Source organism: Tiliqua scincoides, chromosome 1 (assembly GCF_035046505.1).
Source record: "Tiliqua scincoides isolate rTilSci1 chromosome 1, rTilSci1.hap2, whole genome shotgun sequence".
Classification (NCBI taxonomy): domain Eukaryota; kingdom Metazoa; phylum Chordata; class Lepidosauria; order Squamata; family Scincidae; genus Tiliqua; species Tiliqua scincoides.
The window spans coordinates 52,258,347-52,282,852 of record NC_089821.1 but is presented as its reverse complement, the minus strand read 5'-3'; the positions used below and the strand labels follow the sequence as shown (position 1 = coordinate 52,282,852).

At 44.6% G+C, this 24,506-nt stretch overlaps 2 protein-coding genes across 3 annotated transcripts in view; one reads left to right on the top strand and one right to left on the bottom strand.

Annotated features, from left to right (window-relative positions):
- The first annotated feature begins 295 nt into the window (after positions 1-295).
- Positions 296-2,564, top strand: KCNJ11 (potassium inwardly rectifying channel subfamily J member 11). 2 transcript variants are annotated; one of them, XM_066609498.1, is made up of 2 exons: positions 296-481; positions 1,023-2,564. In XM_066609498.1, the coding sequence occupies exon 2, from the start codon at positions 1,039-1,041 to the stop codon at positions 1,975-1,977; it is 939 nt and encodes a 312-aa protein (XP_066465595.1). In that variant the 5' UTR covers positions 296-481; positions 1,023-1,038; the 3' UTR covers positions 1,978-2,564. The 2 variants fall into 2 exon arrangements, with proteins under 2 accessions (XP_066465595.1, XP_066465594.1); XM_066609497.1 differs by lacking the exon at positions 296-481 and having other exon boundaries at positions 644-2,564.
- Positions 2,565-16,003: 13,439 nt separating this feature from the next.
- LOC136643945 (uncharacterized) overlaps positions 16,004-24,506 on the bottom strand; it is a 29,783-nt gene continuing 21,280 nt past the window's right edge. The window contains exons 9-12 of the mRNA XM_066619379.1: positions 22,260-22,571; positions 20,893-21,192; positions 19,198-19,267; positions 16,004-18,525 (exon numbers count right to left, since the gene is read on the bottom strand). Coding sequence (XP_066475476.1) covers positions 18,396-18,525; positions 19,198-19,267; positions 20,893-21,192; positions 22,260-22,571 — 812 coding nt within the window. The 3' untranslated portion in view covers positions 16,004-18,395. The remainder of the gene's footprint in view (positions 18,526-19,197; positions 19,268-20,892; positions 21,193-22,259; positions 22,572-24,506) is intronic.

Below are 24,506 nucleotides of genomic sequence, written 5' to 3'. Positions count from 1 at the left end.
AGCATCATGGTGAGTAGCAGGAGCTGTAGATACATCACTGGGGAAGGAGATCCGCATGTGGCACGCCACGTCAAGGTCAAGAGATCTTGGGCCAGCCCTGCAAGATGCGCCCCATCATCACCAACAAAACACAGATCTTTGCTCCTGAGAGTGGATTTGCTGGGGGGGGGGGGCGCCAGGCATCCGCCAGGAGGTCTTGTGCCAGCGTGCTCTGCGCCCTGGTCCCGCAGCAGCCTCCTTGCTCGGCCCGTGCCCTTTGGAGAGGCGGCTTCCTTCCCCGCCAGGCTGGGCTGGCCTCGCCTCCCTCCCCGCAGCTTCCAGCGTCACCTGCGCTGGGATTCCCTTGCACAGCAGCGCCCTCTGCTGCTCCTGGCCGCGCAGTGCCGCGGCGACCCCCTCCCCGGGCGCGTTGCAGGCGAGCGAGCGGCAGGCAGGCAGGCACCTGGACGCCTCTTCCCCCGCTGCGCCTGCTGCTTGCCAGGTAGGTGGGCATCGCCTGCCCGGTGCGCGCTGCTTGCCTGCAAGGACAGCCACCGAGGCCCGGCTCTGCTGCAGCCCCCCCTGCCAAGCCGGGGGTGGCTGTGATTGGCGTGCACAGCTGCGGGGGGAGGGGACGGAGCTGGTCGAGGCCGGGTCCGGGGTGGGGGGTGCAGCAGGGAGAGGCTCGCCCGCCTGCGGGAGGAGGAGCGGCTGGCACTGCTTGGCTGCTGCTGGGCGCGTCGCTGCAGCCGCAGAGGCGATGGGGCAGTGGTGAAGGGGGGCGGCCGGCCAGCCATGCTGTCCAGGAAGGGGATCATCCCGGAGGAGTACGTGCTGACCCGGCTGGCCGAGGATGTCCCGGATCGCGCCCGCTACCGCGCCCGGGAGCGCAGGGCCAGGTTCGTGGGCAAGAATGGCACGTGCAACGTGGCGCACAAGAACATCAGGGAGCAGGGCCGCTTCCTGCAGGACGTCTTCACCACGCTGGTGGACCTGAAGTGGCCCCACACCCTCCTCATCTTCACCATGTCCTTCCTCTGCAGCTGGCTGCTCTTTGCCATGATCTGGTGGCTCATTGCCTTTGCCCATGGAGACTTGGACCAGGAGACCCAGGCGCAGGCTGGCAATGGGGGGCTGGGGGCAGCTGCCGTGGGGTTTGTGCCTTGTGTCACCGACATCCACTCCTTCACCTCTGCGTTCCTCTTCTCCATCGAAGTGCAGGTGACCATTGGTTTCGGAGGCCGCATGATGACCGAGGAGTGCCCAGCTGCCATCTTTGTCCTCATTGTGCAGAACATCGTGGGGCTGGTCATCAATGCCATCATGCTGGGCTGCATTTTCATGAAGACCGCCCAAGCACACCGCCGTGCCGAGACACTCATCTTCAGCAAACATGCTGTGATTGCCCTCCGGCAGGGCAAGCTCTGTTTCATGTTGCGCGTGGGAGATCTGCGCAAGAGCATGATTATCAGTGCCACCATCCGCATGCAAGTTGTGAAGAAGACCAGCTCGCTGGAAGGCGAGGTGGTGCCCCTCAACCAGATAGACATCCAGATGGAAAACCCAGTAGGGGGTAACAGCATCTTCCTAGTCTCCCCACTCATCATCTACCATGTGATAGACAAGAACAGCCCTCTCTATGACGTTGCACCAGCCAACCTCACTCATCATGAAGATTTGGAAGTTATAGTCATCCTGGAAGGAGTTGTGGAAACCACTGGCATCACCACCCAAGCCAGGACATCGTACCTAGCAGATGAAATCCTCTGGGGCCAAAGATTTGTGCCTATTGTGACCGAAGAAGATGGGCAATACTCGGTAGACTATTCCAAGTTTGGCAACACCGTGAAGGTGCCCACTCCTAACTGCACAGCCAAACAACTGGATGAAGATAGGAGCATCATGGATAACATCTCCTTGTCACCTAGGGGCACCATTAGGAAAAGGTCTGTTAGGTTGAAGCCCAAATTTACCATAGCTGGTGACGAGCCTTCCTGACACACCATGTAGATAGTGTGTCTGATGGATGCAATAAACATGGGTTGCGATGTCCTCTATTTCTGTTTTTGAAGTTGGTTCAAGAAGGTATGTAAGTTATTGTTGGTACAAGTTGAATAACTGAATCAGGACTTCTGTGGAACGCTGGGCACGCATAATAATTTATCTGACTTTCTCACTATTTATATCTGACTATTTATTGCACAACCCTTTGAGGCGGATAAGCAATTACAACTGAAAGATGCCTTTTGCTGAGAAATCATTTTATGTGTATTGGGTTGTATTATTTATTATGCCCTTGCATTGCAGAGACTTGATCTGATTTTTTATAACTATTTATAGAAAAACACAATTCAGTCCCAATACAGAAAAAGGGTTTGGTTCAGTAGGCTTGATTTAAAAAATCAGCTTATAATATTTATGGTAAAAGAGAGACTGTGGACACAAAGGTGCCTGTTTACACTGCAGTGCTTTAAGTCTTATGGTAATAATCCAGATTATTGTACAGATTATTCCATGAATTGCCAGTGAATTATGAAGTATACGGTCTCATGATACCCATGAATTAAATTGTAATTTATGTTAAATTCAATTGTGTCCTTTTCAATTTGTGTTTGTTACAGCAGATGAAAAACCTGATTCCAGAAATTTTAGGCAATTACAAGTGATATCAGTTGCAGATACAAGTTGCAAGCAGTAAACATAAAATGTCTTCAATTGGGTTAAACTATTAAATCCTGAAATGTGAGAATAGACCCTTTAATTCGTCATCTCTATTAATTTGAATTTAATAGATAAATTGGATCCTTCCAGCTTTCTGAAAAAAGGCAGCAGGTAGATGTCATTTGAAAATAATGGAAGTTTTGTACAAAACAAAAGACATTCTGGGAAAGGATCTGACAATGTATCAATTTACAGGTTTTTAAAAAATTTTAACAGAAAATACCTTGAGAAATAAGGCAAAGAGAGAGTTTTTAGTGACTTTTAATTCTTGCAGATTAATGGCACCCTTTGGGGCAATTCATTAATTGCTAATAATAGAGCAATTTCACAGAAGCCCGTAGTGGTACCTATAACATCACAAATGTTCATTGAAGTAGATTTTTGACAACCTCCTAAATCACAAGCTACATCAATGACAGTACTTGGGTCTGAAATAAGTTAAATTGCATAAATGCAGTGAAATTAAACCAACTTAAATCCAAGTGCATTGTTGGAATTTATTAATGCTCTTCCATTTATAGCTTATAAGGAATTGTGGCTCAGGGATGCATTAATCGAAAAGTACATGGGATGTTCTTACTTAACGAACGGAAGGATGTAAGAATATGAATTGTAATACCAAATATAAAATCTCAATGCATGTTAAATGTGCATGTACTGTACATGTTTCAATGCATTTGCATGCATTATGCATAGCAGTATTTGTTATAAAACTAAGAATGATCTAGTTGTGTTAATTTTCTTTTTAAAAATAAGACATTGTTTTTGCAACCCTGCACAGTAATATACATAAAAAAGGAAGTCAATGGCATGGAACTAAAGAACATCACCAAATGAATAATTTTATATACTGGTAGCACAAGAATAAAAAGCTACATTTATTGAGAGCAAAAATGTCTTGTTTTTAAGATCTGATTATTTAGTAAAGCTGAGGTCAGGTGTGATACCTCAACCTTGTGATTTGCCTCATCTGCAGTTTTCCATGAGGAACAGAAGTGCCCTTAGCCTTCTATCTGATCCTGTCAGTCTTTCCGGCCTGTCTCAGCGTTAATATTGTTTGTCTTATGCATCTATTTCAAATTAAAAACAACTCATTGTTTTGCTTTTTAAGGTGCCTTATTCAGCATTAAAAAGACAATGCACTTGGTATGATGAAACCTCTAGTCTGCAAGTTACAAGCCAGTTAAGCCAAAACACTCAGTTTTCTATTGCTTTAGCCCTGCTGAATAAGACAACGCAGGTTTAAATCTGTGTTCACCTTCTTAGTTAATGTGTGGCTTGGACTGTGGGGGGGGGGGGAAGATAGCTCTTCAGTGGGCCTATGTAACCATAAGAGATTGTTATGCCTTTGTTGAGTAAAAGAGTGAGGCTTTAAGAAGCAATTCTTTGATAGGCCTCGGTGGAGATGGTCCGTGAAAACACTGCACATGTGGAAGACCGAATGAGGGAAAGGGCTAGAAGGGGCTCTTCAAGGCAGTATTTATGCCAACAGTTGTTTGTGGATATGTCTGTATTCATAGATTCCCTTTGTTCTATGTGTCACTAACTGAGGGATGTGAAGGAAGAAGCTAGTGATGGCTTCAGGGTCCTATATTACTGATGCCACCTTTGTAATAAGCCTGATGTTTGGTGTATCTTCGGAGATGTCAACAAATTATGAGACAGTAACAACGCTTGGCATATCTCTGTTTCTGTCATTTTTTTTAAAAAAAGCAACATAAAAATAATGAAATGTCCAAGTATTTTAGAACACAGTCTGCTTCCATCTGGTTAATCAATTATTTGAGATCTTAGCAGCCCAGTTCTGTTCAGGGCTTACAGTGGCAGATCTTACGTGTTGTCACTGTAAGACTGGCTATGTGAAACTTGTGCTGCTGTTGCGTGTCTTGGGGGGCACTGGCACAAATGACTGGAGGCCCCATACTCACAATAACAGCTCCCAGGCACCCTGCTGGAGCAGTGTCTTATGCACGCCAATCTCCTATCCTCTTTTCCCCTCCCCAAACTCCTCCCTGAGTCTCCTCAGACATACCACAGAAAAATAGCTAGTGTTGATCCAAGGAGACCCATTGAAGGCCAGGCATCTTACAGGGAAGATTGCTTCACTTACGTCTCCTGGGCTGTCTGATCACCCACCCACCTCCATAGCATGAAGCGCATGCTCCAGCAAAGGTGTTGTGTACTATGAGCTGGTGTGAGATGGGATTTGTCCTTTAACTAAATAGCAGTAGACTGAATTTTGCATTATGAACTGGCCATATGTGAGTATGGTTGGAATTTATGAGTTGAAGGAAGGGATGCCACCTGTCGCTGTCATTTGATCTAGAATGCAGCCCAACTCCTTAAGACTCCCTTTCTCCTTATGGGAGAGCTGCAGCAGGCATAGAAAGTGCCTTGGAAATGTCCATGGAATAGCTCTGGTTTCTTTTTCAACTTTGCTTTTCTCTGTGAGCTAGAGGGAGTGCAAGTGGAATTGAAGTTTTAAAAACTGAGAAAAAGACCTAAGCTGGCACTGAGAATGACATGAGGGAGAAAAAAGGAATGAGGTTTGAAAAATACCAAAGATATAGGGAGACATCTCTCCATGTGAACATTATTTTCATATGAATGTGCTGCATCTTTCACAGGGGTAATACTTCACCTTTCCAACTCTATCATGCAGCTGTTTACAGCTTTTTCTTCCATAAATTTGTCCAATCCCCTCTTAAAGGCATCTAGGCAAGATGCCATCACCATTTTCTGTGGCAAGGAGTTCCACAAACTCCTAATGACCAACTGCGACCTTCACTGTAATGTGCCAAGAAGAGGTCTTGCTGGCAATAGCTGCAAGTCTACCAACAGAGGATATACTGATGGAGATGTTAACACAACTAGGTGGGGAGATTTTGGCTCAACTGAACTCCATGAGAATGAGTGGCAGTGTGCTTCGATAAAGGTTGCATTCCTGTGACAGCCTTCAAGACTGAGTTACAGCTACTTGTCTCTTCATGGGTTATTCATGCAAAGAATGCAGGTTCAGTGTAACAGAATCACACTGTTGCCAAGTTCAGTCAGTCAACACTTTGGTATGTCCTGAAGAAGCTCCATGTGTCAGAGGAGTCCCTACTCAGGAGGAATTCCAGCAGCTATCTCTTGATGGGCTGCTATTGAATAATGCTAATATGTGATAAACAAGCCATGTGTGAATTAAAATAGATCTTTTAAAAATGAACCTTAATTTTCCTTCCTTCTTTCCACTTGTTTATTTTATTGGACGGTTACAGGCATGACATAAATAGGTGCTTTAATTACTTAAAAAAATTCACTTGCTAACATGTTTTATAAATAGGATGCCCAGTTAGTTAGCTTTCAACAGGGCTTCTTTTCAAAGGACTATTTTCAAAGTCAAATATTTTCAAGTTAATAATCTGCCAGTGACAAAGACCTGTTGGGTCTGTGTGGCTTAAAATCTCAAGGCTTTGATTGCAGGGAGGCATCTGACTTGAGAGTGACAGTTTGATCCAAATTGTTTCATTCTTAAGAGATCATCAACTGGCAGGTTAAGGGTTTAAAAAATATGAGCACACACAATGAATATTTTCTTAAATCTCTTTTGGATTGAAGAGCTTGAAGATAACCTAGTGTAGGGATGTATTAGTGGTCCATGGGCCAGATGTAACTCTTGAAGGAACTTTGGTCTGCCCCCTAGTGGCTTGGCTGAAAATGGCTTTGAGTTGTAAGAAAATGCCACATTTCAATGCTCTGTCGCCCTTTTGGGTTTTGTATGCAATGTGCATATATACATATGGTTTTTGCAGTCTTATAATTAACTGAACTGTCACAATCTAGTCGTGCCACACATGGTACGGGATAAAGCATCTCCCAGTCAAATGATTCCAAGGCAAGATTCTTGTGATTCTGAATACAGCCATCAGGGAGAAAGCTAAAGTATACTTGGACGTTTAGTTCAGAAGCAGGGAGAAGAAAGCACCTATTGACAGAAACAGAGAAGGAGAGAGTGATACCAAATGTTTGAAGCAGAAAATTTTCTTTGCTAGAGAGTGTTCTTGTCCAGACAATGGCAGAGGAAGACTGAAACACAAGCTGCCATTCCTCCTCTTTCCCCAACCGATGTGCATTTTTAACCTGAAAGTGCAGCACTTTTTCAAAAGCGTGCCCAGCATTGCAACTGCATTTCTTGATTTTCACACAGAACAAATGTATCTTTTGGTTCTTTTTTCAGAGGAAAAGCTGTGTTTGTAATCTAGAAAGACACTAATTTCAGAATGGTTACATGAGGTTTTCAAAAAGCCAATAGGTCCATTTATCACAGTAAAGCTCAGGATGAAGCTGAAGAGGAGAAGATATTGGTTTTTCATCATCTATTGTTGAGGTTTATTTCAAGTGCTGGTCATGGCCATAATGGAATTGCAACCTATCCTCATGTGGTACAATCAATCTTTTAGAGAGGAGAAGAATACAGGAATGGTAGCTGGTTGGATAGGTAGAAATAAGCAGATTTGAGTAAGTTACTGGATGCAAAGAAAGACAGTGTTGTTCATTTTTATCATAGCTGTTTTTACTATATTCTCTCTAATGAAGATAAAGCATAGATACAGCACAAAGGAAAAAGGGATCATATATTGCAGGCTGGGGTCTACTTGAGCTCCAGGTCTGGAAAAGTTGAAGGCTGCCAGTCTAATGGACATGGAATGTGAAAAGGAAAACGAAATTAAAAAGGAATTCTTTGACATGAGCCTTGTGCAAGTTGCATACATCCTCATGGCCTCTTTTCTCTAGTCCTTATGTATGTGTGAATATAGCTATGAAGTCTGTATATAAGGGTTCTTGCTTGGTGTCATTATATTGGCTGCAATCTCTGCACACTTCTTTGTGAGCAAATGCCATTGCTCACATGTCAGCACATGTAGAACTGCAACTATCATTTGAAATAATGAAATCAAATATTTGATTGGGTATGTTGAGTTCATGTGACCTATAGAAACACTGGAGATATGTTCGCCAAAGAAACTGACAAATCAGCCCCAAAAAATAAAAACCATTGAAACTCACCATTTGTCAGGTTTTCAGTTGGCTTGATCATGATTGGTGCTGGAAAGAAAATGAGAGAATGCAAATAATTTTTAGATATGGAATCCCTAAGCAGACTGCAGATCAGAACTCATGAAGTGCTCCTCCTCACCAGAATACATTACATTCCTATAATAGTTCTGTAGCAGAGAGAATTTCAACCTGTCACCCTTTGCTTCAAAGCATCCTTAGCATCCTTTCTGTCTGGTGGCTTACCCACCACTATCCTATTTCTTAATTCCACACAGCCCTTACCAATATGGCAGAGTAGATGAAGGATATACCAAAGGAATATGGACCTGAGAAATGCTGCATTCTGAAGAGGGAATGAAAAAACCAAAACTTGCTTACTCACTATAGTTCATCTGGACCATGATATTCCCTATTCTTACAACACCATGATAGAAGCTGCCTCTCTGAACCACCTGCCTTCCTTAGCATTCTTAAAGGTACAGAGACTTTGTCCTAAATGAAATATGACTGCTTCAAACATGCCTTCCTGTGGTGTTGAGTGGCCAAACAAGCAAAAAGAGGGAGGAGAAGAATTGCCCTCCTCAAGCAAGTTTTACTCTCAGAGCAATCAGATTTGCTTCAGGGAAAGCTGCTTTGAGATTGTGGGAAGCAAATTCTAAGTGTTTGGTAAGCAGTTTGCTCTTGCTTCCTCTTTAGCAAGTGATTCTATGTACTATTTTTGATCCAGCAAGGATATGTGATACAAAATGACATGTCCTGTCCCTTCCCAGGAATAGGTTATTAAAAGGAATAGGTTATTAATAGGTTATTAAAGGAATAGGAAGGCAGATGAGAAAATACGGGAAGGTTATTAAAAGGTGAGAAAGATGTGGTGCATAATCAGACTTTAAGGATGCTGGCTAGGTGTAGATTTCAGGTTAGATACATTTCCGGTCAGCATCTGCTTTCTAGTCAAACTTCCTAAGAGCCCAATCCTGTGCTCAGCGGCTCGGCATGCCGCCGAGCACTGCCGTAAGGCACATTTGCTAGCCTCACCACCAGGCTCCCGCCAGTGCTAGCCCAGTGCTGGGCTGGTGCAGGGTACGGCCAGTGCTGGGCTAGTGCAGGGCGGTCGCCCAGTTTCCGCGTCTCTGCGGTCTCCTGGACCACCGAGCAGTGGCACCGCAAGCAGGGGCAGGGATGGGGCCGGGGAGGAGGCATGAAAGGGAGGTGTGACATGGAAAGGGGGGCAGGCTGGAGGCATGCCTGGGGGAGTGATGGGAGGTGAATCTGCGGAGCTCTGCTCCGCAGGATCCAAGGCGCTTGTGTAGGGCATGGAGCCCCACACAAGCGCCTTTACCTTACAATAAAGTGAGTAGACCCATTGCAGGGCTGCTTACCTTACTCGGGGGAAGGGGACGAAAGTCCCCTTCTCACGAGGTGCCTCCTGCAGTAGCCCAGGAGGCGCAGTGCCGCTGAGCCTGGCCGCCCGAGCAGCTCAGGACTGGGATGTCAAACACTTATGAAAATGCAAAAGTGGGGCGGCTGAAATAGGGCTCTACATATCATCCTGTTCTGGTTCCCCCACAGCTGCACCCACGAGGGGATGGATTATATTCATCTCTTTTAATAGTATCTTTCTAGAAGCAGCTATTTTTTAAAAAAATTGTTAAAATAATAATGAAAGTAATAGAACTGAAGTCAGATTAATGTATTACAGTATTTTAGATTGGATTTATGCTTAGTATTACATCTTCCAGCACCAAAGATCTGTTCAGTGGCTCCATTCTGATGAATGGCAGTCAGAAGGGACAAAGCCACTGACCTGAGGCACTATAAGCCATTGCTTACTTAGGACCCAATCTTAAGCTTTGTGCCCCAGCTCACCACTGGCATGCCCGTTTGCAGGCCTTAGCGCCAATGCTCCACCAGTGCTAGCCGGCACTGGGCAAGTGCTGGGTAAGCACCAGCACTCTGCCGTTCAGCAGACACATGGACCGCTGAGCAGCGGAGAGGTAGGTGGGGAGGTGAGGAGGAGGCATTCCTGGGTGGGGGGAGGCAGCGGGAGGGTAAGGAGAGGGCAGGGAGGAGGCATTCCAGGGGAAGGGAATGAGACGGGAGGGAGGCGGGCTCCACCGGATCCAGAACCTCTGTGTCAGGCTGGCCGCCCAACATGGAGGCTCTTGATTCTACGCTGATCCTTGGGTCGACGTAGATTCGAGTAACCCCATTGCGGGGCGACTTGTTTTGCTTGGGGGAAGAGGATGAAATTCCCCTTCTCTCAAGGAGGTGGCAGCTGCCTGGAGTGCGCAGGATGTGGCAGCAGCCATTTTCAGTGCTACTGCAGCCCTGCGCACTGGGCAGCTCAGGACTGGGCTGTTACTTACTTACTTTATTTCTACCCCACCTTTCTCCCCAAAGGGACCCAAGATGGCTTACAACAGTGTGGGAAAATACACATAAAATCATCATTAAAAACACAAATTACATTAAAACCCTTCACAATTATGAACATAAATTATTATTAAAAATCTGCAAACATTCAAATATACAATATATATTCAGATATACAGATATACAATAATATACAATTCATTCAGACCATAGCGTGTTGCCAGCAGGTCCTCCAGTGAGTCTGTATGCAGAGTAAATAAGTCCAGATGACTCAAGCCAGCTAGCCAAGCTGTATAATCTTCCTCACTTGCAACTGCAGCATGTACTGTAATTGGAGTTACACTGCAAGCACCTCTGCAACAAGCTCTCTCCGTTGTCTTTTTTTTTGTTCTTAATTAACTAAAGATTTTAATCCTCCATCCAAATTTTAAAACTTCCAAAGGCAGAATCCAAACAAAGCCAACTAAAGCATCAGCAAGAACACCAAGCAGTAGTAAGTGTAGCAGTTCTGCACTGCTTTGGGAGGCACACAAGGCTTGGACCTTGTTGCCTGGTGGGAGTGCAGAGTGCACTGAGAAAGTTAAGACTATAAACAAGGACAGTGAGGCGCAGAGCAATCAGTGAGACACAGCAGACAGGTTTGAAATGTAGAGATGCCAAGAGAGCTGAGCCGGAAGCAGAACGAAGTGAGATCGAGAGAGAAGTTCCTCCCTCGGCCAGCCTGCTCAGGCTTTTATTGAAGCAATACTGAGTTTTATTGAAGCAAAACACATGAAGCAATACTGAGTTTATTTAAGGTTAAAAGATTGCACTGGCTAGCTCTAACTGGAGCTTCTAGGTTAACCGCAATACACATTTCTAGATTATGACTCTATTGTTGACAGCACTGGGCTTCAGACGCTCAGCATATTACCAAGGCCAAGAGTTTGGCCTTGTGCAGACGCAACAGACGCAGGCGTGCCCGCTGTCGTTGTTGCCACCATACCAAGGCTAAACCTAGCACCTGTGCATAATTATTACCACAAGTAAGAAACAAATGGAAATCAGCCATCAAAAGCCTGGTGAAATGAAACAGAATTTGTTACTTGGTTAAAAGCAGCAAGGGAGGTCATCCTTCAGGAGGGAGTTCTGGCAATGTGACCCACTACAGAAACTGCCACTATGGGGGCACGAGCAGGGTGATAAATGGAGGACAGGGTACCTCTATCTTTAATCATTGCATAGAACAGGACTCTCCAAACTATAGCCTACGGGCCACATCTGCTAGTTGGAGACAGTCCACTGCAGCATGAATGGCACTTACTGTTCCACCTTGCTGCTGTTACTCCTGGCACCCAACCTGGTCTGAGAATCTTGGAAAGTCACATCTGCCAGGAAATCCAGGCACAATATCTGCAGGGGCAATGGGCAACAGACGCAACTGCCCATAGCATCTCACAATCCAGACTGGGTACCAGGAGCAGCAGCAGTGCGGCAGAACTCCCAGAAGCAATTTGCGCCAGGGAAACCTTTACCAGTCCACAGCAGTCTTCATGTTGGAGGCCACTAGTATAGAAGAAGAAATTTTGGCAGGTTCAGCTCAACATGAAAGGGTTTAAAAAGCTGCACCTGCCAAAATTCCCTCTTCCATGCAATGGTTAAAGGTATAGGCACTGTCCTCCAGTGTAACTGGTCACCCTGTGTTACGTGAAAATCCCCTTTTTCCGTCTTCCTTTTGTAATTTTTATATCTGGTTATGTATTTTGGACTAAAATATTATGTAGGCAAGACCTCAACATACAAGCCACAGCCAAGTCAAGTCACAAGCGCATGGCTACAGATCACCTAGTTCTATAGGGACAAGCAAATGTCTCCTATTCTCCTAAATGTCCTCTAAAAATGTGTATTGTTTTAACCTAATCACTGTACCTCCTAATCCAATCACTGCATATGCAAACACCTTAAGGGAGGAAGACTTTAGCAGCAAAGTCTAAATACCTAGCCTCCACCTAAATCGTTGCTTAAGTATCTCCTATTGTTAACTAAATCACAGCCATTAAGCTACATCCTGACTCCAAAGTCCAGTAGCAACAGGAAGCAAGCTACCCCCTCTTCCCCCAGGGCCAGCCTTGGCTGATAAGCTGACTTCATGAATCATCCTGTCTCTCTGGCTTGTTCCACATGTACCACTGTGTGTGTAGTGAGCATGCGCATCAGCTCTGGGACACATCCAGGTCACCCAAGGTCAGCAAAAACCCTTAAAAAGAGAAGGCTGCCATGTGGTTGCTCTCTCTGGGCTCCCCCCCTTTCAGGGACACAGCACATCGGTGTTGTGAGGGTCCTCCATAGGACTCTCCACCTCCCTCATCCATCTGCTCCCCAGGACAGGTAACTATCCTGCGTTTCTGAAACTCTTTCCCTTCTTCCCCATCTATTCCTCCCTTCTCTTCCCATTTTAGTTAGCAACTGGGTTAGGCAGATTAAGGGACCCCTAAAATCCTTCCCTACAACCTATCCTTTTCTGATTCCTTCTTGGATGCACCAAATACACAGCACATGCAACCACCATAAAGCTAGGTACACAGGATCCAAGTACTAGGAACCAAGAAACATATACTTACCATTTTCCATGTGCATTATGTTTACCTGTGTGTTTTTTTTTGTAATAAAAATATAATCATTGATTGAAAGTTATCTTTCTCCCAGTCTCCTCTTTAAGCTACAAGGGATTATCTCTGCATTACGCTGTCTTGTTATCTAGCCTGCGATCCTAAGGTTTCCAAAAGGGTAATATAATAATTCCCCTTAGAACATAACAGCCCTTTTTTGGTTACACCTGGGCATGAATACTCACACATCTCTATCATGTTCTTAAAAGCTGTACTGTAAAAGAAGTTTATTTTTACTGTTTTATATGCCAGTGAGTCCTACCACATCACCCTAGTAGGGGTCTAACAGCCAAATCCTACCCAAACCCTCCCCTCCCAATGCAGCCATACCAAAGGGGCACATGCTATATCTGCAGAGGGGTGCAGCATGAAATCTGTTAGAAATCTCTCCTTGGGGTAAGCAAACTTGTTCACCATGAGTATCCTCAAATCTACACCTGCTGCTTAGCAGACATAAGTTTGAGGCATGTAAAGGTGACTGAAAGGGAGATGCTAGGATATCAGAGCACATGAGTGCCACTGATACTACTCCCCAGTCCACCTCCCTCCCTGCCCTCCGCTTCACCCAGGAATACCCTTGTTCTTCCCCCTCCCTGCTCCCTCTGTTGTCACACCTACCTTTGCTGGCCCAGTAGTGGGCCTTCTATGCTGTAGTTGGTTGCGGCAGCATGTTCAAAATGACTTTGCACGCCACTAAAAATTATTTTACAATAGTGGAACTCTTGTTACCAAAAAGGGCTGTTATGTTTTAAGAGGAATTATTTACCCTTTTGGAAACCTCAGAATCACAGGCTGGATAACAAAACAGCATAAAGCAGAGAAAATCCCTTGTTTAGCTTAAAGAGGAGACTGGGAGAAAGATAACATTCAATCAAAGATTATATTTTTATTACAAAACACACAAAGGTAAACATAATACACATTTCTTGGTTCTACCTAGTTTTTATGGTGGTTGCATGTGCTATGTATTTGGTGCATCCAAGAAGGAATCAGAAATGGATAGGTTGTAGGGAAGGATTTTAGGGGTCCCTTAATCTGCTAAACCCAGTTTGCTAACTAAAGATGGGGAAGAAGGGAAAGAATTTCAGAAACGCAGGATAATTACCTGTCCTGGGCAGCAGATGGATGGGGGGGGGGTGTGGAGAGTCCTATGGAGGACGCTCGCAACACCGATGTGCTGTGTCCCTGAAGGGGGAGGCCCAGAGAGAGAGCCATGTGCTCGGAGCTTTCTCTTAAAGGGTTGAGGCTGACCTAGAATGACCCGGATGTGTCCTAGTGCTGGTCTAGATGCGCATGCTCAGTATACACACAGGTACACGTGGAGTATGTAAAACAGTGGGAGGGTCCAGAAATCAGCTATCAGCAGAGGCTGACTCTGCGGGAGGGGGGGTAGCTTGCTTCCTGTTGCTACTGGACTTTGGAGTATGGATGTAGCTTAATGGCTCTGATTTAGTTAACAATAGGAGATATTTAAGCAAGGATTTAGGTGGCAGCTAGGTAAGGTGTTTGCATATTCAGTGATTGACTTAAACAATAAAGACATTTCCAGTGTTCCTAGAGAAAATGAGTCTTTCCAGACTGAAGGTGGCCAACAACATGAGAAATGAGTGAGCTTATGATTTGACTCCTTTTGTGGCCTGTATGAGAAGTTTTAGGCCTGCATTTTAGTCCAAAATACATAACCAGATATAAAACCACAACTTGGAAGGGAAAAGGGGATTTTCACGTAACACTCTGTTACTGATAGGCAACTATCATAAATCACCCGCAGCCCAACACGGAGGCTCTGGATGCAGCAGAGTGGTGTTCCACTAGTCCTGCCTCCCTCCTGCCCCACTCCCTCCCGTCACACCCCCCTCCCCACCTTCTCCCAGCCCCAGAAGCCTCCTCCCATCCTCCTCCCCCACACCCCCAGTCATCCCTCTGCCACCTAGCGATCCGTGTGAACATAGTTTTATAGTAATATAGTAAAAACACAGTAATATAGTTTTATTAAATTTAAAACTATATTACATTACAATTAATTTATTAATTACGTTACATACTCACTTTGAAAACGTGACCGTTTTTCAACCAAACCAAACCATGCTATCCACAGATCACGTTCTGTAGTTTAATAGAAAGTTAATTGTTGAATCAGAGTTTGGGCAAATAAGGAATTGCCACCTGTACTCAACTGTATCTTTTGGATGAATTTACCTTCTTTAAAATGTCTTGTTGGCTTACAACATTCTTCTAGAACAGGGGTGCCCAAACCCCGGCCCTGGGGCCACTTGCGGCCCTCGAGGCCTCTCAATGTGGCCCTCAGGGAGCCCACAGTCTCCAATGAGACTCTGGCCCTCCGGAGATTTGTTGGAGCCCACACTGGCCCGACAAAGTGCTCTCAGCGTCAGTGCGACTGTTTGACCTCTCACCTGAGCTGTGGGATGAGGGCTCCTTCCACTGCTTCTTGTTTCACGTCTGTGATGCAGTAGTGGCAGCAAAGGAAAAGCCAGCCTTGCTTTGTGCAAGGCCTTTTATAGGCCTTGAGCTATTGCAAGACCTTCATTCATTCATTCAAGTTCATCTTTAATATATTTATGTAAACTTATGTATATTTATTCAAATTTTAAATGTAAATTAATTCTTTCCCCCCCCCCCGGCCCCAGTGTCAGAGAGATGTCACAGTGTCAGAGAGATGATGTGGCCCTCCTGCCAAAAACTTTGGACACCCCTGTTCTAGAACTCTGGGCAAGAAAAAGGCTTAATATTGTACTTAGCTAGTAACAAAGCGTGAACGCTGAGCAGTGGAGCTCCAGCAATCCACCAGCACTGACCCAGCACTGGCTGGCGCTAAGCTACCTCTGGTGCTGGGCTGGTGTTGAGGGCCACAAACATGCTTTACGGCACATTTGCAACACTCACTGCTGGTGATACAAGGTCAGGATTGGGCTCTCAGGCTGCTACTCACATTTATCTGGAAGTAAGCTCCACTGAAGAGCTTTTGAGCAGACATGTACAGGATTGCACTGTAAAAAGATCTACATTGCAAGCCGATGCATGTCTACTCAGAAGTAAGCCCCATGGAGCCCAATGGGATTTACTCCCATGCAGGTGGCTATAAGATAGCAGCCTTAAAATATACTGAACTAGATTGTTTCTGACATGACTAATCTCTGGCTACTATACTGAAAAATAATTATGACACTGCTCATTAACATATGTTGGATGTATTTATTTAAATTATTTATATCCCTAGTTTTCCTGTTAAAAATTGACATCAGTTGGGTCACCATATGAATCAAAACGATAAAACATATTTAATGTCAATAGCAAAATATTGTTTAACAACCTAAAAATGCACAATAAAAATATAAAAACAGCAGTCTAAAAAGAGATTAAAATTGCACTGATCTAATAATACAAATCAAAGGCTAAGCAATGATTTTTGTTGGCAACCTTCAGTCTCAGAAGACTATGGAATCACACTCTGAATGGTGGTTCTGGAACTGCGTCTAGTGTGGCTGAAAAGGCCAATTCAGGAGTGCCAATCCCTTCCACACTGGGAGCAAGTATAGTGTGTCCCTGGTCTGTCTCCCTGGCTATAGACCTTCCTTTTTTGTCTCCTTGCCTCGTTCTGTTGGCCAAGTGTCTCTTCAAACTGGGAGAGGCCATGCTGCCCAGCCTGTCTCCAATCGGGATGCTCAGAAGCCAAGGTTTCCCATCTGTTGAGGTCCAATCCTAAGGCCTTCAGATCCCTCTTGCAGATATCCTTGTATCGCAGCTGTGCTCTACCTGTAGGACACTTTCCCTGCACGAATTCTCCATAGAGGACATCCTTTGGGATCAGGCCATCGTCCATTCTCACAACATGACCAAGCCAATGCAGGCTGTTTCAGCAGTGTATACATGCTAGGGATTCCAGATCCTTCCAAGACTGTGTTGTTTGGAACTTTGTCCAGCCAAGTGTACTGAGGATGCGTCAGAGGCAGCCCATGTGGAAAGTGTTCCGCTTCCTCTCCTGTCATGTGCGAAGAGTCCAGGACTCACTGCAGTACAGAAGTGTACTCAAGACGAAAGCTCTGTAGACCTGGATCTTGGTATGTTCTGTCAGCTTCTTGTTGGACCATACTCTCTTTGTGGCTTAGCTAATTACTTAACTAAGTAATTGTACTTAGCTAGTAACAAACCATTGAAACAGTTTGTAAATGAGACACTCTCTCTCTTCAAGTAATCGTAGCAGTCCCTGTGCCAAGAAATTGCCTCCTCCATGTACTGGTATCACCCCAGGGAATCCAAACCAATAGTCCATATTAAAAGTTTACTTAGGAGCTTAGCAGAAAATCCTGTGTGTGCTTCCAAAATTTAAGGGTGCCTGGCTTTCTCCAGCAGCCACCTCACTCCTCAGCATTATTGAGCTCCACTAGAGGATTCATATTCAAATCAGTCCCTCAATTAGTACATCAATGGCTTGGCTGGGACAACTCCTAACCCCTCTGATTTGCACACCAATTAGGCTAGAGCAGGGGTGTCAAACTCCAAACTCATTTCATACAGAGGTTAGCATTCAGGGCACCTGCTGAGGGCCGGAAATGATCTCATTAAGCAGAAAGTGACATCATTTAAGCAGCTGATGGCCAGAAATCAGCACTTCGCTCTCATATAGAAGTTCATTAACTGCAAATGACAGAAGAGAAAATACGCAAATCTTGATCATATTTTAAGATATGGGTAAACCCAATTTTCATATGGGCCATTGTTTCAGTGGTAACACCTCAGCACTGCACAGCAGCTGAAAGCCTGAGGGTCAGATAAAAAGCTTCCAGGGGCCGCATCTGGCCCCCAGGGCCTTATGTTTGACACCCCTGGGCTAGAGGAAAGAATGGAAGATATTTAAGCTCTTTTCGCTGACATCTGGACATGAAGCAAAAAAGGAGGACATGTCCAGGAAAAAGAGGACATCTGGTCACCCTACTTGGGGGGGGCGATGGGGTGAAGTAGGAGAGGGCTGGGGGGGAGGTGATGGAACAAGGGGAACAAGTGACCAGACTGACCAGAGACTCCAGTCGCCACACACACCTTGAGGGGCAAGCAGGAGAGTGTGAGGATGGGGTGAAGGTAGCAGATTTTTTTCCAATTTTTTACAAAACCTGCAGGTGTGACCCAGGATGTGGTGATGGCACTTGGCCTAGATACTTTTAAAAAAAGATTGGACAGATTTTTGGAGAAAAAGTCCATCAAGCCATGATGGGTTTGTGCAACCTCCTGGTTTTAGAAGTAGGCTGCCTCAGAACACCAGATGCAAGGGAATGACAACAAGATGCAGGTATCTTGTGTGCTCCCTGAGATATCTGGTGGACCACAGTAAGGTACAAGAAGTTGGACTATATGAACCTTTGCCCTGATCCAGCAGGGCTCTTCTTATATTCTTGTGTTTAACCAGTGGGTGTCTGCAGGCAGCTGGGATAGAAACGCAGACATAGGATCTAAAAACTGATAGGAGGCTTCCAAGATCTTGGGCATATCACAGCGAGTTAACTGTTTGCTCCACCAGAGTCCCAGCTCCAACTGAGCCTAATGTCTCTCCTGCCCCTGAATACCCAGGCATTGCCCACTGCAAGGACTGATGATTCTTAGAGGGAGTCCTCAGAACTAGAACGGGGCAGTCCAACTGTTCTGTTTCACTATCATCCTGTTCTTCCTCTGGTCAATAGGTGCTGGGGAGTAAGAGGTTCCAAATGAGGCAGGGCTCTGCCCTTCAGAGAAGTTTGACTCTTGATCCCTCCAAGAAAAAAGAAAAGAAAAAAAATACATTTAAAGCCTTAGGGTTATATCCAAATTTTCAAAACTGATGTAGCTGTGCCAATTGAGCATGTGCTGCATCCTGCTGTCGGGGGACAGTCATAGAGGCCTCCTCAAGCGATACTGCTTTCCAGCCTCAACTTGCACCCTCCCTACCACCTTCTCTACCCTGTTCCTCGCTAGTTCTGCCCACTGCCCACACTGCCAGCACTGAGGCTCGTTGGAAGGCCACTGATGCACAACAGTGGCCACTCACCACTTGTGGCAGTAGCCTGGCTGCACAAAATGACATTTTGCCATTTGAAACAGCCATTTTGCCATTTGGATTGTAAATTCTGACCATGTTGCATGCCCAAAAACGTAAATACACAAGGGATAAGTATCGGATCTAGTGTAACAATACAAGAAGTGATTGACAATTGTCATTTGCAAGAATGACAAATCAATTCTTTTAAAAATACAACATAGATGGAATTGTCAGTAAAGAACTTTTGTTTGGCATACAAAGTGGTTATCCAAAATTGTATACACACACACACACACACACACACACAAACTGTACATGTGTATTGTATACATGAACCACAGCAACTGTTGCAGTGATGCAAAGGCATGAGCAAAAGAAATTGGCCCCACCAACTCCAAACCTCACCATCTGTCTCTGGTGTCCAGGATCCTGCATTCTGACGAAACTGGGTTGCTTTGCATCCGACTTCTGGATCCTGCAAGACAAGAGAAGACTGAAGGAAGTATTTGTACAGAACTCCTTAGTTCTTGTAGATACCAGAAAGCCAGATCAATTCCTGCAATAGCCTATATATATTGTTGCATTTCCCATAGGTCTTGTCCTGACCATTCTGCCCAGGTTGAAAAAATTCAGCATTGTAACCATCAAAGGAAGAACATTTTGTTTCATTTGGGAGTTTGCACTGATAATGGAGCAATATGCTTTCTTTTATAGGGACACATAAGAAGGGTCCTGCTAAACAAAACCAATGGTTCATCTAGTCCAGTATCTTGCTTCTCACAGTGACAAACAGATGCCCCTGGGAAGCCCAGATGCAGGACATGTAAGCCATAAGCCCTCTCTCACTGTTGGTTCCTAGTAAGTAATGAGAGGTATGGCTGGACATGTTAGGGCAGATCATGCTATATAAAAACTTTTCAACAAGTCCTTTAATGTCATGCAAATACTGATCTCCATGAGTCTGGTCAACAGAGACAGTTGGTCTGGCTCATGTCAGTACACAGATCCCCCTTCCAAGTTTTATCATGTCATGATAAACTTTGGAGCAGGTTGAATCAGTGCGAGACTTACACAATTTCTGCCTGCTTCAAAGCTCAGTATTTTAAAGATCTCCAACACATCTCCCCAACACATCCAAGCCCTGCACATTCCAAAGAACTTGAGGGAGGGTTTTACCATCATATCGTACTGAGCTCACTCCTGCCTGCTGGCCTCCCACCCACCAACTCGCTCCCTGCTCACTCACTCTTCAAGTCAGCTGCTCTCTCTCTCACACATGGCTACAGTGTTACAAAACCTTTAAATCAATATACAAATATTTCACTCATGGAGTACCTGGAGGGATCAAGGGGGGAAAATACCCCAGGGCACCACATCTCCAGAAGCAGTGCTGCCAGCCCTCCCCAACTCCACCATCCATGCCCCCTGCCGCCTTTGGCCAGCCTCCGGAAGCCTTCTGACGGCCTGGGAGACTGTGTGTAGCCTCCTATAGAGGCCTTCTGAGGCCTCCAGAGGGCTTTTAAAACATCACTTCTGCACCTGCCCCCTCCCGTGCCTGATCTGCCCATCTCTGCCCCATCTCCTTTCCATTCCACCCTCCCCCACTCCACCCCCTGCGCTGGGCTTTTCAACTCCAGTGGGCCTCCCAATGTCTATCGGTGTGCACGGGAAGGCTCCAGCCTTCCTGCTGGCCTGCCAGCAGTTTGAACTGCCACAAGATGCTTTACAGCAGTGATAGGAATGGACTATAGGTGGAATCACAGCTGTGGTGGAAGCAAGTGTCTCACCAGACAAATAGCTTACCCCCACCCTCATTGCTGGTTCTACTGCTGAATCATATGCTGGAAATTAAAATAAGGGGTCAGTCTTAAGCATGCTTACGTGAAACTTAACTCCATAAATGCAACTCACAGCTGAGAAAATATATTTGGTAGGGTAATTTTCATGAAAAGATATAATTTCTCTTTCAGAAATCTGTGGGACAAAATGGGCCCCCTTCCCCAGAAATGCACTTGGAAGCTTCTGTGTCTTACATGCATTTTTTTGGTGCCACCACTAATTAAGTCACGTGACAACTAGAAACTAAAAAACGGATCTCACCAATATTTAATATAAAGTTTTTTTCTTGAACGGTCTTTGTTGCTGGGTGAAAAACCATACATCCGAATGACTTCTTAGTATCTTTTGCTTTCAGGCAAAATTGTATTCTACTTGTTAAACAACATAATTTATTTTCTCCAGTGCAAATGTTGCTGGGATTCACATCTTCAGATAATTTTTTCCAGCCTTTGTACCACACCACTTGTATATCACGAGGTGCAAAATTTGATACAGAAATTTCCAGAAAGGTGATGTCACCATGCTGAGACAGGACTATTTCAGAAACATCAGGAGGTATTGCTGAATGGAAAGAAAAACATTTATTTGAAGTGACAGTTAATGTGCCCAGACCATTTGTGATTAGTCAGTGTGATTAATGAAAGGATTCGTGTATTTTTATTCAAGTGTATTATTTTATTTTATTTATTGTGAGACACTGGACAATACTATTAAATATTGGGAGTGTGGGAGTGAGAGAAGTGGCTCATAACATCTGTCTGTGTGAGACCAGCTGCATGACTGCCAATCAGGATCATACAGAGTCAAGTGGTGATCTTCTATACTATAGCATTCCCCACAAGCACAAATAGATCAGAATCAGATCTGCAACTTTTTGCATGGGTAGCTATTGGCAACCTGCCTCATTGCAGCTCCATCTGACAAGCACTTGTGTGAAGTGATACATAGCATAGTGCTTTGATTTCATTCGTGCTGATGCTCCCTTTTCTCATTTATTATGGCTGAATATGGTCACAGTGTTGTATCTCTTAGGGCGCAATCCTAACCAACTTCCAAGCACTGGCATAGTGGTGCCTGTGGGGCATGGGCTGTGTCTTGCAATTGGGGGGGGGCAATCATGGAGGCTTCCTCAACGTAAGGCAATGATTGTTCCCTTACCTCAGAGCTGCATTGTCCTTCTGTCAGAGCTGGAAAATGGGTTAGGATTGCGCCCTTGCATACATAGAGGATATGTTGCTCACCCAGAGAGCAAGCAGGGCTGGCAGGGAGGCCTGCACTGCCCCAGTGATCCCTCAGTAGGAGTTGGGGTTTCACAAACGGGACAGGTCATTCCTGTTTTAACATACCTTTGGGTGTTGTTTTGCTGCTAACTTTATTTTGTTCTTTTTCATTGGGATTTTTCTAAACTCTTTCAATTGGGTGTTTTGATTTGGTGTTAACAGTTTTGAAACTATTGGTGAAAAACATTTTTTACATGTTTTAATAAGAAAAAGCATACTATTAGAGAAAATATAAGCATTGACACCTCCATGTGGCAACAGCTTTTCTATCAAGCTACTTTGATTCTTGATGTCCCCAAAGTTTAAAAAAAAAAAAAAAAACCATCTCACAGGATTCTCAATACATACCTGGGAGTTTTAGAGAGATACTTTTTGTAATTGGTTTTGTCAGCTTCTTGTGTGTCACCATAAAACTAATGGTCTTATCATAATCCAAAGCTGTAGGGACCATCTGGAACCTAGAAGATAATTTAAAGCTGCCATTTGAGTCCTTCACTGGTTCTTCTGTGACCACTCCAGTGCTTATTAAGTTATCACCATCAAGCCATTGGATCCTAATCTCCTGGGGACAGAAATCCATGACTTCACAAGTCAGAGACAGAGTATTTCCATATTCAGCATGGCTGGGATGAAGGAAAATATCTGTAACTCTGGGAAAACCTACCAAAGTGCAGAAACAGGAAAACACACCATGGCTTGTAAATCATCGTGAGATTCAAAGAAAAGCAATACATCTGTTCTATGATGCACTAAATTAGATGCTGCAAATATCACATCAAATAGAAAGCAATTTGTGAAATTGTTCAGTAAACAAAAGGTGAAAAATCAAATGTTCAGTATGAAAAAAATAAAATAAAAGTACAGGCACCTCCCCATATACACAGGTCCCATATCCATGGTTTCACTTATCTGCAGTTCACAAATTCCCTCATTGGCCAAATCACTCTGTTTGCAAACATTGCATCGTGTTGATTGCAGCTCTCCAACCCATTTCCTGTTAGCATTTTCCCTGCATGATACTAACAGGAAGTGGACAGCACAGGAAACAAAGACACAGGAAACAGCAAAAGATGGCTGCAGACAGAGACAGATAAGTCATTTGTGCTATGTGGGAAATTTGTAAACCGCTGCTTGTTAGTATTGTGCCCCAGAATGTCTTGCGGCACCACGGTAAGTATAAGGTTCGCTGCTATCTGCTGTTTTGGGTATCCACAGTAGCAGCAAGAACCTATTCCCCGCAGAAAAACCTATTCCCCACAGATACGCAGGGTCACTTGTAGATGTGGGTGTTCTAAATAGCCAAGGGCAGTATTCTTTACGAAACATCTTCTATCGTATGTTCTGAAATCGGTTCGGCAGGCCCTATTCTGTATCTTGCCTTTTATTTAGATATGATTGGGGAGGATTCTGAATATGGCTCAACAGTGAGCCATATTCTAGGCACAGTGATCCCTTCTAGGCACCTTCCCTACTGTCATCAGGTGGATGCTGAAACATATTTTTAAAAGCATTTTCTTTCAAGTAATTTATATGAGAGTAGATTTGTTTGTTATTGTGCGAGTTCATTTCATAAGTTTATTTTAATTTTTCCCTTTAATACTCCACCAGCTTTTACAGTGGGCCCTCCTTATCTGTGGGCTCAACATTCACATATGCCAAGCCTGTGCCACAGAGGGCCTCCCCATGCCTGAACACCTCCAGATGTGGCCGGAAGTCGCTGGCATCTGGTTGTGTCTGAGAGGCCTTCTGAAAAGGCTGGGAAGCAAGTGCAACCTCTGGAGGGCCAGACACAGCCTCCTGGTAAGTAATTGTGGCCCTGCACCAGGCCAGTATCTGCTGATTCTACTATCCGTGGGGGTCCCTGCAATGTTTCCCCCTAGATATCAAGGACTCACTGTACGTATATACTCCACCTTTTGCCAACAAGCCCCAAAGTGACTTAACAATACAGTTAAAATACAACACAATATCATTTTTTAAAACCCACTAATACTAATCACATGAGACATTAGAGAATAGGAGCAGCTATCCAGTAAAAACCTGATGGAACAGATGGGTCTTTAATTCCATCTTGAAACTTGAAAGGGAAGGGACATTCTGAATTTTCCTGCAGAAGAGAAATCCAGAATGTAGGTCTATCACAGAGACAACCCTGTCCCACTTGCCTGCCATCAAGCATCAGTACACAGAGTGATGAAGGTACATAGAACAAAGCCTCTTCTGAAGATTTCAACAGATGAATGATTCATGTTACTATAGAACAGGAGTGAGCAAACTTTCAAACCTTTCAAACTTTCTCACAGATGACAAGCTGTATCTGCTGAAATTCTTTCTCCTACACAATTGTTAAAGGTCCAGGATCCCTAAAGTTGAAAGTTTGCCCATCCCTGCTATAGATGGTACCCAGGGCCTAACTCATATAAGATCATTACCATCTTGAATTGAATCCAAAAATACATGGGCAGCCAATGCACATAAAACTGGACTTAAATGCTCTAGTTTCATGGTCCCCCATCAACAACTTGGATGCTGTGTAGTTTATGGATACTTTGAGTGCTTTTATAACAGAAAATGCAACATATGTATAGCTGAAAT

Excerpts from the sequence above, each read along its gene's own strand:
- KCNJ11 (XM_066609497.1), top strand. The coding sequence starts at position 775 with ATGCTGTCCAGGAAGGGGATCATCCCGGAGGAGTACGTGCTGACCCGG.